Raw genomic sequence first — 14,062 nt, forward strand, 5'->3', positions numbered from 1 at the left:
ATCTCTATGAAATATCAGGTTGTCATCAGTTAATAGTATCGCACATAGTAACAGTTATAGTAAAAAAAAAGTCCTCCTTTAATGAGCATGTTTGGAGCCTACTCCAACACGCTGCAGTAATGCGGGTTAGTGAATACACTCAAATGACAGAATTTAATTGTTAATTACGAAACGTACAGGTTTCAAAATTAGGTAATGAATTATTAATATGAATTAAGCCAATGAAAATTCAGTGGTGCTTGTCTGAGTTTGAAACCGCATCATCGGTTAAGATGCACGCGTTCAACGTGGCACTGGGCCATCTCGGTTTAGTAATAGCAAAACAAAATTACAAATCTCTTTAATATTTTACCTTTCAAGTAAGAATTACTAAGTGCTAGTTTATATATCATATAAAGATTTTGCCTACGAATAGTAGTAATTTTCTAATTATACACGTATCTGTCATCTTTATATATTTCACTACACTTCACTCCTCGTCACGTGACTTCTGACAGGTAATATATATATATATATATAATCCAAATTATTTTTTTACACATTATTTATTCTTATGAAAATGAAATTTAAAATATATATGTCGATTCACATCTTTAATAAAAAAACAGTTGCAATCATTTGCCTAGTCACGCAGTAGAAAACGCTGAAATAAAAGTAAGAAAAGTATACAACTGGCTACATCCTGCATCTGTGGTTTTAATTAATCAGGATATTTTTTATATATTTAAAGATTTTAAACAGGAGCATGATATCTCACCATTATATGTCATTCACATATAGCGCAGCCAGTGGTGCAGACAGTAGCAAACCACCGGGGACAACATTTTGTGTGACTAAAGTTTGTAATTTTATGCTATCCGGTGTAGTTTATGCTATATGGTATAGGTATGATATATTTTTTATTTTTTTACGGTGAACAATAATTGTAGATTTAAAAAAAAAAAAATGTTTATAAAGCAGTTAACGAGGATTGGTTCTTGATGCAGCAGTACCTTCTACTCATAAAGTTCACCATCAAACCACATTTTCGCAAAAATCCTAAGTATCCATAATTGCATCTCAAATTTAAAATCTATGATAAACTTACAAATAATGATTGCTTCAATAAAATTGCACGTAGCATTTAAATTTCTTCTTTTCTACAATATCTTTGAATACGTGCGCACGTGAAAAAGAAAGCTGAGCATGTGGTTAAGTCCACGATAGTATGGTTGGTTTGTTCGAATTCTCTTATTTTTTTTTATATATATTCTATTATTAAATAAAAAAAATAATAATAATACCAATAATGATTTTGCCATTACGGATAGATATTTTTTATTGATATTTATATAAATAATAACTTGGCAATACTTTATCATCCATTTTTACACCAGGCAGATAATTAATTTCCAATCCATTATTTTCAATAAAAGTACGATAGCATGAGCTAAAAAGAAATACATATCTACAAAAAATATTAAATATTTTATACAGTGCGATATTTTTACAGTATGTTAACAAGTCAAAGGTTTTTTACCTTTGACTTGTTAACATACGTTTAAATATTGATTATATAATTTGAACACATAGTTTATAGAAGTGCCAGAGTTGCTACAGTTACCAGATATACCGCAATTTCGAATCGAAAATTCAGTCCCCGAAAGGTTCCAGTACAAATTTGACATTTCCCAAGACGACCACAACGTTATTGATCGAGCAATTCGTTACGTAGTTTTGGCTCATAACATTAACATCTAAGAGGCCTAACACTATCAAAGTCGTGATTAGAATAAGGACGACGACTAATGGATGGAATAAATAAAATAAACTTTGCCACCTTTTACACGTGAACGTGACCGAATATATTTCGTGACATTTCTTATTTTTTCTGAAAATCGAATCTTTGTTGGAGATTTTGTTACGTATGTTAATTCAATGGTTATATTAAAATTAGAAATAGACTTAGAGTATTAAAAACAGTCGTACTTGCAAAGTTTTTAACCAGGACACTTGAAATATGAGAGAAGATGAAGAGGAAATGAAAATCTACTTATGTTTTTATGAATATTAATATTAACAACTCCTAACCAGACTCTTGGAGTAATGTAGAGATACATTATACTTAAAAGCCTTTGAGTTTATAATTTGAGTAACAGTGGTGATTACTTTTACTGATATTGCAAACCACGGCACTGATTATTCTACACCATGGGTACGTTTAATTAGCCAGCGCTGCAAACGAGTCATGACTTTTCTTTTGCTGTTGTGACAGAATATCATGAAAGTCACTACATGTATTTCGATACGTAGCCGTTCAAACTTTGCCTCAACACATTTTTTTGAACCGGTAGACAATTGCCATTGGACCATTTGATGATAAGTGGGTAGAACCACTCAAAGATATTGGGCGCTATAAACAATATTAACCATACCTTATATCGAAAATTCACCACAACGCCAGTGAGAGCTATATATATAGAGTATGTCCCTGGTACCTGAAAAATACCTGTTTGCCTGTAAAATATCTGATGGGTTTAATTAATTACTTGAATTACCTACCTAGTATTACAATAAAATTAAAAGTTAACAAAATATCAGTACCTGTGGTAAGTAATTCTCTTGGTAACTTATGAGAATATATAAGTTACACTGTTTTAATTTGGGGGAGGCCTATGTTCAGCAATTGATTAATACAGGCTGATTATGATGGTATACCTTTCACAGGAGGCTATTGATTTTTTGCATGTAAATAAATAATATAATAATACAATAATAAATACTACTCCAGAAGCTCAAACGGACAAAAATATAATTTTATATATTCATATATATAAAGAAACATATTATTACATACTATTTATTTCACAGAATATATTAAAAATCAAAATTTACTTTATTCATGTAGGCTTTTACAAACACTTTGGAATCGTCATTTTACAAACTATATTAAGTGGAGATACCACTGGTTCGGAATGTATATTCTACCGAGAAGAACCGGCAAGAAACTCAGTAGTTACTCTTTTTCAGTAGTTCTCTAAGGTCTTGGGCACTAAGATATAGCCGCAAGTTTATTTCAAAGACCTTGCAACTAAATGGCCTACCTAATTGTAAGTGGTTACCGCCCACATACATTGGCGCTGTAAGAAATATTAACGCCAACATGGCGGTTTACCAACCAACTAATTATTTTTAATGCACTCCTACATTATAGCTATCAACTAAAAGAGCTTTCCAAGAATAACTCAAAAATAATGTAACGTCACTCTTAGTTCCATATGGCGGACTTCTAAAGCTTGAAAATAAATTTTGAAACAGAAAACTTTAACCGACTGAGCTGAAATTTTGTATACACTTTTAGTTTGGATGACTATGCATGTAAATCCAGCATGGCCGAACACCCAAGATGACGAATATGTTTTTTTTTAAATTAATTTCGACAATGTGGGTATCAAATGAAAGAGTTTACTAAAAATAAGTCAAAAAATAAAGTGACGTCACTGTAAACCAATATGGCGGAGTAAGTTTTTAGTGCTTGCCTATATAAGGGTATCAATTGAAAGGACTTACTGAGAATACGAATGCCAGTTGAATTACTAAAAACTAAATATTAAATTAAAAGTAAAAAACCTTTTTAAAAACACGCTTTTATTCAAATGCGCTTAAAAAACTTTTACACTAAAACCTTTGCGGTTAATTTATAACGTCATTTAACATTTGACACATTGACATAATTTAATAATTTATATGATACAAAAGCTTGTCGCGAGATTTACTTGTGAAGATAAACAAGTAAATTAAATAATGGAATGTGAATAGTTTTATCTATTAAAAATTTTAAAGTAAGTAACTACGATTACTTAAGCAAGGGGATATGTCAGACTAGCGGTAGCTATCTTTACGTTGCACCGCGGGATCTCTCGCGTACTAAGACTCCTAGAGGGGCATGCACTAAGCCTTACCGACATTTAAAACCAGTCTTTCCTAGTTATAAAATAATATAACTGATTGATCAACCATTTTATTCTTTAACATAGCATGACAGTTCACACAATTTCATTTTTCTCATACGTTTATACACTTTTCTTATATGATAACATTTATTTTTCAACTGTCAACATTACATGTATACTACTACTATACAACGACACAGTATAATGTAATATAATATTATTTACTGCAATAAATAGACATAGATTAAAATTTAAGATTGATTTATTTACAGAAAGTAACGTTCGCGTTATTTAATACTAAATATCACGTTACAGCAAATAAAAACTAATTAACGAGTTCACCAGAGACTAACGACAGAATACGGATAGTCGGTATAAATGCGCAGAGAGGTCAACATTTTGAAACACTTCAAAATGAAAATAAGCCTTTGTTTCCTTTGTAAGCCCATTCTACCGCGTACATCTAATGAGAACTACGCCTAGCTTAATATCCAATAATTTATTACATTGCCCAGTCTAATAACTAATTAACATTTTCTATAAATATAAATAACTTTTTTTCCCAAAGTGATTTTGATAATAAGTATACTATATAAATTTAGCGAAGATATTTTATAAGAGATAAATCTTGTCCGATTGTCATTCGTTCAATTGAGTTGAAACTGTGAACATGTACAGATTTGTGGTGTAGTGAAATAATCAAATAATTCATGCAGTAATTAGTATTTCATATAAGCAATAAAGAAAAGGAAATATTATGTTGTATGTGTACGTTACTTTGGTATGATGTATATGTGTATGTGTGTAAATTACCTTCTGTGCATCAGTATCAAAATAGATGCAGAGCATGCGCGCAAGCCGCTGCAGCACAAGCTCGCGCACAAGCGCCGGTACAGGCTGCCCTCTCACTCCTCTACGAAAAAATCGCTCGTTATCTCTACACACTTCATCGTATTCACATATTAATAACACTATATAAAAAAATAATTTTTAAAATCGATTTAAACTCGACTTTGACCAAAATTACTTTCATTTTCGATCTTTATCAATTTTTATGACCATTTTAATTTAAAATGAAACCATTTAAATTGATAAAGAAATGTTATCAAAACATTGAAATTCGCGTACGACTATACGACTTATTGAAAAAAAACATGAAATCGGAATTGCTTATAACAATTATATTAAATTACACTATGCTTTAATTCAGTAGTAAAATATTTCAAGCGAGTAGGTACTACGTGTACATCTATCATTGGTGGCTATCAGACGGTCTCGTAATCGAGGTCTTTAGCTTTGACAATTTTAATTAAAGTTTTAGTAATTTCCCGATAGGAGAATTATGAACTCCGAGTATCGTGTAGTCAAAGAGACATTAATTATAATAAAATATAAAAATCTTATGCTGTACTGAATAGGAAATCAATTACTACAATAGCCAACGGTAACTAAGTAAATTAGCTATTGATTCATTAAGCATATACCTCACATTCGAATTGAATTACCTTATTATTCTTAGATGATTATTACTATAATTATTATCATTTATCGGCGAATCTTAATAACATACCATTAATGCACAATCACATGTATTATAACAGTATAGAAGATTGAATAGATAACTCTAGGAAGGCGCCCCGAGAAATGAAGACAATATATCAGTTTTATTGGCGTACTTATAAGCGAAGGAACTGTGTATGGGATAGTGTCATAGAATTAATATTAAAAAGCTAGTAATTTTTCCAAATAAAAAACTATCAAATGATTTATTTTTTGTATTAAAAAAATTTTCCTAATCTTGCCCGTGGTACCCCATTGACACACTATTTTTGTTACACAACAAATTACCCCGTCAAATGTTGTCTGCAATGATTCAACAGTCAACTATTTATTTTTTACTAGCTGTGTCTTCGACTTTGTGCGCGTTTGAATTTAACAAAAGGTTATTGTTGTAGCCTAAGTATTACATCATCTACTAGTGAAAGTCCCGTCAAAATCGGTCCAGCCCTTCCAGAAATTAGCCGGAACAAACAGAAAAACAGACAAAATTTAAAAAAATATTATTTTGGTTTATACGCCGCGTATACATACATATGCATTTAATAAATAAAAAGGTTATTTTAATATTACAAACAGACACTCCAATTTTATTATATGTATAGATTAACGAAAACAAAATTTAAAAACAAAGGAAGTTTACCATATATCTATTTACGTATTTCGTCCAAACTTCACCAATTTCCATATTTCTAACATCAGAAATAATTAATATCTATATAAACTATAGTCCCTCGATTCATTTCCGAGGGGGTTACCCTTTAGAGATGAATTTTGTAACGTCCTGTGCAAGATTGTATCCTGTTGTTTAGGCTGTAGAGTGACTGAATTTATATAAGTCATTTTAAAATTCTATTAAAAATATACTATACGTCATAATTTTTTGTTTACTCTGTTTCACTAATAAATTAAATCCCTACTAATATTATAAATGCGAAAGTAACTCTGTCTGTTATCCCTTCACGCTTGAACCGCTGAACCGATTTAGATCAAATTTTGTATGGAAATAGTTTGAGTTCAGGACACCATCGGGACCTAAGTTTGTTTAAATTAAGAAAATCACTCCTTAAGAGTGTGAAAAGTTTGTATGGGGAATAAATAAAAGTATTTATGGTAAAATGGGGGTGTAAAAAAGGCTTGTGTGCTAAAAAAAAATACAAAGTTTGCGCGGGTAATGCCACGCTTTCGGCTAGTAGGTACATGTATATAGTACATAAGTTTAAGGATTTTATGATTATTAGAAAAGAAGCGAAAATTTAATCGGGATCGGGATCGTCTATATCGAAGAAATAATCGAGTGTGACGATAATAACGAAGAAAGCCAAAAAAAAATCATATGAATAGTATAGTAATAGTAGTATTTACTCAGAATAAATCTCCTCTGCAGACTTGTCTTATATCATAAAGAAAATGAGAAAATTATATGATAAACAAAAAACATTTGTCATCTATGCTTATAATATAGTAATCTCATTAATCTCAAATTATATCTAATATTATAAATGCGACAATAACTCTTAATAAATAACTTAACCGGATTTGATGACATTTGTAAAGCTAACTAGAACCCCAAAGAAGGACATAGATTTATTTTTTGAACCTTGAACGAGAGTAAAGCCGCGAGCGACACTTAGCTTAATATGAAGTTAATAATACTAGACCCTTACAAAATACGGTTTCTTGTTTTTTTTTAAAATATCAAACTAATTGATATCAATTTAAGTTTCGATAAAGTTAAATATTTAAGTCTCACTTTAACTCGGAAACTTTAGCAATTTAGAGACGGTAATAGAAATTTAAATTTATACGATGTACTGAGTCGTAATGAGAATTAAGGAACCATTATCTACATAATTAAACTAGTAGTTTTCTTTAATGCTTAATTGACGAAACTTTTATACCAATATACATGGAGCATATATCAGAAGATGCAGCACGTTTCGTAAAAGTTTTTTTGTGTGTAATATTATTATGAAAATAGCGGCGCTTCACAGTTAAAAAAGTCTATTGTCGTGACAAAAATTAACTCTATTTTATTGTAATTATATAATAACAACCGGAAGACTTAAGATTGAATGAGTTAATTAGAAAAATAAAACTTGCCTGTAAGATATATTGAGTGTCACGACCGACAGAGACGCTGAGAAGGAAACCAGGCACGTACTTACTCCATAATACAAACCTGTAATAAATCAAGTGTTTAGAGACAAAACAAATCGAATCCATAGCGTTGTTATTTCAAGTCGTACTTATAAGGGACGAGAGGAATGACATCATTATTTTCTATTTCTCTCGAGGTACACTCATTTATTAATGAGATAAGTATTAGGTCGCTTTAGGCTCTGGACTAAATTACAGAGTACTCGTCTTAAATCATTATTTGTATTATTATTTTCTTCGACGATTTTCCAACTATTATTTGAACATTGTAACGCAATTTTAAATATTCCTTATTTTTATAGGTAATATCGGATCATTAACAGATGGTTAAAGCGATCGAAATTGATACTTAAGTACTTATGATATTAGGTAGTAATTCATTCTAAAGTTTTTTCAAAAATGATAAATATAAACAAACTCCTAGAGCAGAAGAGGGACCTACGGTTATTGATGTTATGAGTAGTTTAATTGCTGCTCTGTTAGATGCTCATTGTACACTAGATACATGAATACATACATATATTTCTAGTAATATATCTTACTTATGAGAGGTGTCTTTTCGGTAGGTGGAAGTGTATCACGAATCGTCATTAAGAAAACCGTCATTGAGAGTAACGCACTTATACCCAAAGTCACCTTCTCGCCGGACTCCGATGGCACATAGAACACCAGCAACGCTAGAAATATTAATAGAATGAAATACACTTATGTTATTTTCCATTGAATAAAATTATAAATAAAAACTCATATATAGAAATATGACACTTTCGCAGTAGACATGACGACATAAACATGTATACATTTATAAGTATTGCTATATTAATAAATTATAAAAAATATTTTCATTTTCTTAAACGTAATTTATAAATTTTATAATTAAACCTTAGTTTCATCTTTCCATTACCTAACAATAATTAACGAAAACATTCCCGTATATAAATAAGACCTCCCGCGGCAATATTATTCGCAGTAAACCGTAGGAAATATCAGTGTAAATTGGAATCAATTTCAAACAGATTTGCGCTAAGTATTTTCTGAGTAAAAACGATGAACATCGTTCATGGTTTCAATTTAAAGTATTAATAATAATAATACTACATCGATATTAGAGTTATCTGAGACATTTATCTGCCGTCGGAGAATATTTCTTTAAGAATATTTCAGTAACCAGTTAACTGATTAGAGTGATAAGTCTTTTTAAAAATCAAATCAAGTGACATGTAACTTAGCGAAAAAAGTATTAAATATTACATCAAATTTCTTCTCGTATCAAAACTAGCATGGCCTACATGTTAGTTTTGGTACGTATATTACGATCAGCGTAATAATGGTATAAGGTAATTTTTATGGCACTTCTTAATTTTGTCAGAGTAATTTTAAATAACGGAAATTGTTCATTAACTTTAAAATTAAAAAAAAACTTTTACTTTTGAACTAAATCCTGTGACTTATCCGTACACCGAAATTTGCATACGCAAAGTTTTGTTATAATAGTTTTGCTAACGTTCGTTTCGAAAACCCCAGACGAGCAAACTTATGTCACGACATAATTGAATATATCTTAAAATTAAACAATTACAACCAGACTCATGATAACTTCGTTAATCGGTTTTACGTAAAAGTAATAATTATTAATATAACGCAACAAATCAAATTGTTTATGTTTAAGTAATTTAAAATCATTATAATACAATATCGAAAGAGATTTAAAATTTGTTGCAATCGCTTTATAAAATTGAATCCTTTTTTTTTCAATAATACTTTGTATATCTATATATATACGTGTATAATTAGTCTAAAGTTCATTTAAAAATGTCCTTTTCAACACAGAACATATGATAAAAAATATTTTATGTGGAATCTCTCTGAATTAAAAACTATTTTCAAAACAACAATAACACACTTTTAACGAGCTGCGGCTGAAAATTTCATCAGGAATAACTATCAATAACAAACGGACACTAAAGCTTTTTTATATCATATAGGTCACTACTGCCCATGGACAACGCTATTATAAGAAATATCAACCATCCTTTACGTCAATGTTCCATCAATCTTGAGAAATAAGATGTTATGTCCTTTGTGCCTGTAGTTACACTGGCTCACTCACCTTTCAAACTGGAACACAACAATACTACTGTTTGGTTGTAGAAATGTAACATCAAATACGTTCAATGTATAAATATTCTTCGAAAGCTATCATGTCTAGGACTATATATAAAATTTTCAAGGACAGCAAGTAAAGTTCGAAGCTCGCTGCAACTTATAAACTTGCCAGAGCGTATCTTAGACGAGTAAGAGATAAATTATTTCATATCATGTTTGAAAATACTTCGTCGAGATAAATTGTTAGTCGGGTACACAAATTTACATTAATTTGACTAATTATAGTAGAAGTATTCGAATTCGCATCAATCATAAACGTAAAGTAAAAGTATAAAGTAAAGTTACAGTCGGTAAACGTCACACTGCTGGGATTCCTCCTCTAATGAGGACAAGGTTTGGAATTTATTCCACAACGTTACTCCAATGTGGATTTATCGATACATACATACGTGGCAGAATTTCATCCGACTTATTCTTACGATATTTTCCTTCATCACAGAGCACAAAATTAAATAGACACATGAAAACTGGGTTTAAACTTGCCATCTTCGTATATGATTTACGTAATCCAACGACTGATTCATCTCTTATGAAAATTACAGTAACAAAATATGTACATTTATATCCGATTGTATTAAATCGCAGTTTACTTTTATTCTTCGAGATCGATTCCATTTAAATACGTTTTGTATTTCAAACAGTTGGAGGTGACAAGTATTTTGAATTCAATACTCTAACGACCACATAAATTTGAATCGCTTAGATTTGTAAATAAATCTGGTCTGTGTAAATCATTCACAAAAATCTAGCCGAAGGCTTAAGTCAGTAAAGATATATAGAATAAAATGAAAATTATATTTTGACATAAATCAAAATGAAACACTTACCGATACCATTGATGAGAAGACACGGTAGGATCAGATTGAATACGTAAAACATGGGGCGTCTTTGTAATTTGATAATGTAAGTAATATCTGGGTAGGGCTCCACGCAGCACGAGTAGTACTGGTTGTGTTTGATCGCTTCGAAGCTCACGAGATCGAACTCACCATTCGTTTGGTAATTAGTTGTGTCGCCCTCGTCAAATTGTTTCTTTAGGTCCAACTGTTAAACAAAGTTCCAATCTTTAGTACAGAAATTTAAGCCATTTTTATTTTCACTCCTGTTAAATACGATTTTTATTATAACCTAAGCGTACATACTACGAGCATGTTAGTAATATTAGCGATAAGAATTCTGAGAGGTTAGAATGAAGTATGGATTTAAAAGGTACGTAAAAATAAATACTAATAAAAGTTATAATACATAAATACCTAATAATTCAAGAGTCATAAAAATGAAGCTTGTTTAAATATTTCTACGCATGAATCAGCATTTGATTTTAACTGGATTTAATTCCAGCGCATACTACATTTTCTGCTAAATTTTTCACAAAGCAATCGAGTGTCGAGTGTTTTAAATGAATTCAGATTTCAAAAGGAAATTCTTTCATTGCGCTCTCATAGTATATAGATTTTAAGCACCTAAGAATTGCAATTTCAAGTCAATAAGTTCCTTTCCAGAGTTTCAATAAACATTTATTTAGATATGAAATGTCGAATTCAAAATCAATTCGAACAGAACAGAAGGATAACGTAATATTGTGAATTCATTTTGTGCAAAACATGATTCCGATCGACAAGATTCTATAGCGTCTGTATTGAAAAGGAAATAAAAGTTGCTAGTCAAGCGCGAATATAAATCGGCTTAGATCGATAGCGTCCAAGACGGATTTTAAGATTTTAAAACTAAATTGTTGTTACAAACAACCTTCCTAGCTTCCGAAAATATCACGATTATCGACGTCAAAAGAATCAACGGTTTTGCGTCATACACATACGATTTCATTATAACAATAGTATAATCTCTCCTCTATATTTAAAAATTGACATTGTTTTATATATAATACTATACATAAGACCACAATTTTTGTTTGTTTTACTGTAACTGTTTTGTCCTTAGTGCTGCACACTAAGAACAAAACAGCTACAAACAGTAAAGTAATATGATTTTTTTTTATGTTATAGGGGGCAAACGAGCAGGAAGCTCACCTGATGGAAAGTGACTACCACCGCCCATGGACATCTGCAACACCAGGGGGGTTACAGGTGCGTTGCCGGCCTTTAAGAAATAAGTACGCTCTTTTCTTTAAGGTTACCAAGTCCTATCGGTTTGGAAAAAACGCCGGCGAAAGCTGGTTACACAGAGTGGTTGTGCGAGGCAGAAAATGTCTTAAAAATCGCGCTGTTGTGGATTTTCGGACATCGAGGTGGTGCGGGTGATATTTGGAATTTTGACGAGATGTCCGAAGGTGAAATTCAGCAGCTGGGATTAATCCGAACAATTCCTCGGAACATTCCCCGTGATAAATTCTGTAGAAGATGCAGAGCGATCCAACATCTCTACGCAGAGCCAAAGGATCAAGCAGATCGGAAAGGGCTTGATCGTCGATAATTCGAGCCGCTCTACGTTGAATACGGTCAAATGGAAGGAGCTGGTACTGGGGAGCACCCGCCCAGAGGTGAGAGCAGTATTCCATGTGAGGCCGAATTTGCGCCTTGTATAGTCTTAGACGATGGGCTGACGTGAAATACTGTCTTGCCTTGCTGAGCACACCGAGCTTTTTTGATGCCAATTTGCCTTTGCCGCGGAATTGACCGCGGAACTGAACGAGGCTCGAAACATCGACGCTAAGTTTTCCGATACTAGCTGAAAATATATGAAGGAAATAAATGAAACACATAATCAGACAAATATAAATAAATAAATATTGAACAACATAATATTCATTACTCAGATCCGAATGTAAGTAGCTAAAGCACTTGTGTTATGGAAAATAAGAAGTAACAAACACCCAGACCCTAAACAACTTCGAAAATGAACTTTTTCTACATCGACTTGGCCGGGAATCGAACCCGGGACCTCGGAATGGCGTACCCATGAAAACCGTTGTACACACTACTCGACCATGGAGGTCGTCAAATCAGATGGAAATAATAAATGCACAGGAGAGAGAGATGAGAGTATGTGCCACAGATGCATTTTTAAAAACAAATAATGGATGTAAAATACTTAACAACAACTTAACAACAGACGTTACTATAATAGATTTAATAACAAAGAAAAGAAGAAGTAATTCTAAATATTTTAAATTAACTTAATTTAAAATAAACTATCAATTATAAAATTAATACAACACGTTTTGTTAATTAACAATTTTTTCAAAAGAGCTTTAAGTGAATATTCTCTAAGATGTTACTGTTGAGAGAGTGCACTTTTAATAAAAGTGCCGTAATTAATTAACGCAGAAGTTGAGATTATTTTCGCTAATTTGATTTTAATTATAATTTATTGTGATATATTGGTTAAAATGTTTCATAGGAGTTTAATAAATTAAAACGACGTCACTATTGTTTATTAAGTTTACCTAAGCTGATGATAGCTTTAAATAATTTATACAAAATATTAACTCGTTGACAACAACGTTTTATTGAAAACTAAACGAAATAGTTACTATTGTTAATGTATCGAATATTACACCTGTTAAAATTATTTCACTACTAATAAATACATTTTCATGCTAAAGACGCACGCTTTCATTCAAATTTAATGCTCTTAAGTATCATTATGTAAGACTGGTATTAAAATTACTAAGGACTTCAACTCAAACAGTAACTGAACCGAAATAACGTATTTCATCTAAAGTACACGATATTCATAACGCGTGAACACTGAACCCGTTCATTCGAATTCATTCGTCATATTTAAAAATAAATAATGAAACCGTAATGAACTCAAATCGTAGGTTTTATTTATGAACAAAAGCATAACTATTACGTAGATAGTAGGAATCAACTTAAACAAGATGTTTTTTATTATACAAAGGGAGAAGCTTAGCAATGCTGGCTTCGTTTATGCCGTTGCAAGACGATTTAATTTATTGAATTATCTTTTCCATAAAAAAATTAATATAAGTATTTTCATATATTGTATAAAAATGAAACGTAATAATGGGGTGTCTGTAAATGAAGAGGACATTTGTATGTACAAAAAGTAATACAGATCCGGAAAGGGTTCGTACGTAAAAAAGGGTATTTAAATATTAAACGGCCAAGCGAACCGAATAGTGTAGTGTAGCTTGCTTAGAAATATGTTTAATTTTGTCATGTTCCATTTTTTGCGTATTATGTTTGTGGTAATTTTTATAAACGTCTCGAAAATATTTGTTACCTAGATGGATTAGAAGCAATTGTAGTTTGGAATTACCA

The 14,062-nt window shown here is 31.3% G+C and overlaps 1 protein-coding gene across 1 annotated transcript in view; it reads right to left on the minus strand.

Moving 5' to 3' along the window:
• LOC125065052 (neuronal acetylcholine receptor subunit alpha-10-like) overlaps positions 1–14,062 on the minus strand; it is a 43,869-nt gene that overhangs the window by 4,053 nt on the left and 25,754 nt on the right. Inside the window, exons 5-8 of the mRNA XM_047672477.1 lie at positions 10,643–10,859; positions 8,192–8,326; positions 7,593–7,671; positions 4,746–4,845 (exon numbers count right to left, since the gene is read on the minus strand). Coding sequence (XP_047528433.1) covers positions 4,746–4,845; positions 7,593–7,671; positions 8,192–8,326; positions 10,643–10,859 — 531 coding nt within the window. The remainder of the gene's footprint in view (positions 1–4,745; positions 4,846–7,592; positions 7,672–8,191; positions 8,327–10,642; positions 10,860–14,062) is intronic.

The sequence above is a fragment of the Vanessa atalanta genome, chromosome 1 (genome assembly GCF_905147765.1).
Source record: "Vanessa atalanta chromosome 1, ilVanAtal1.2, whole genome shotgun sequence".
Lineage (NCBI taxonomy): Eukaryota > Metazoa > Arthropoda > Insecta > Lepidoptera > Nymphalidae > Vanessa > Vanessa atalanta.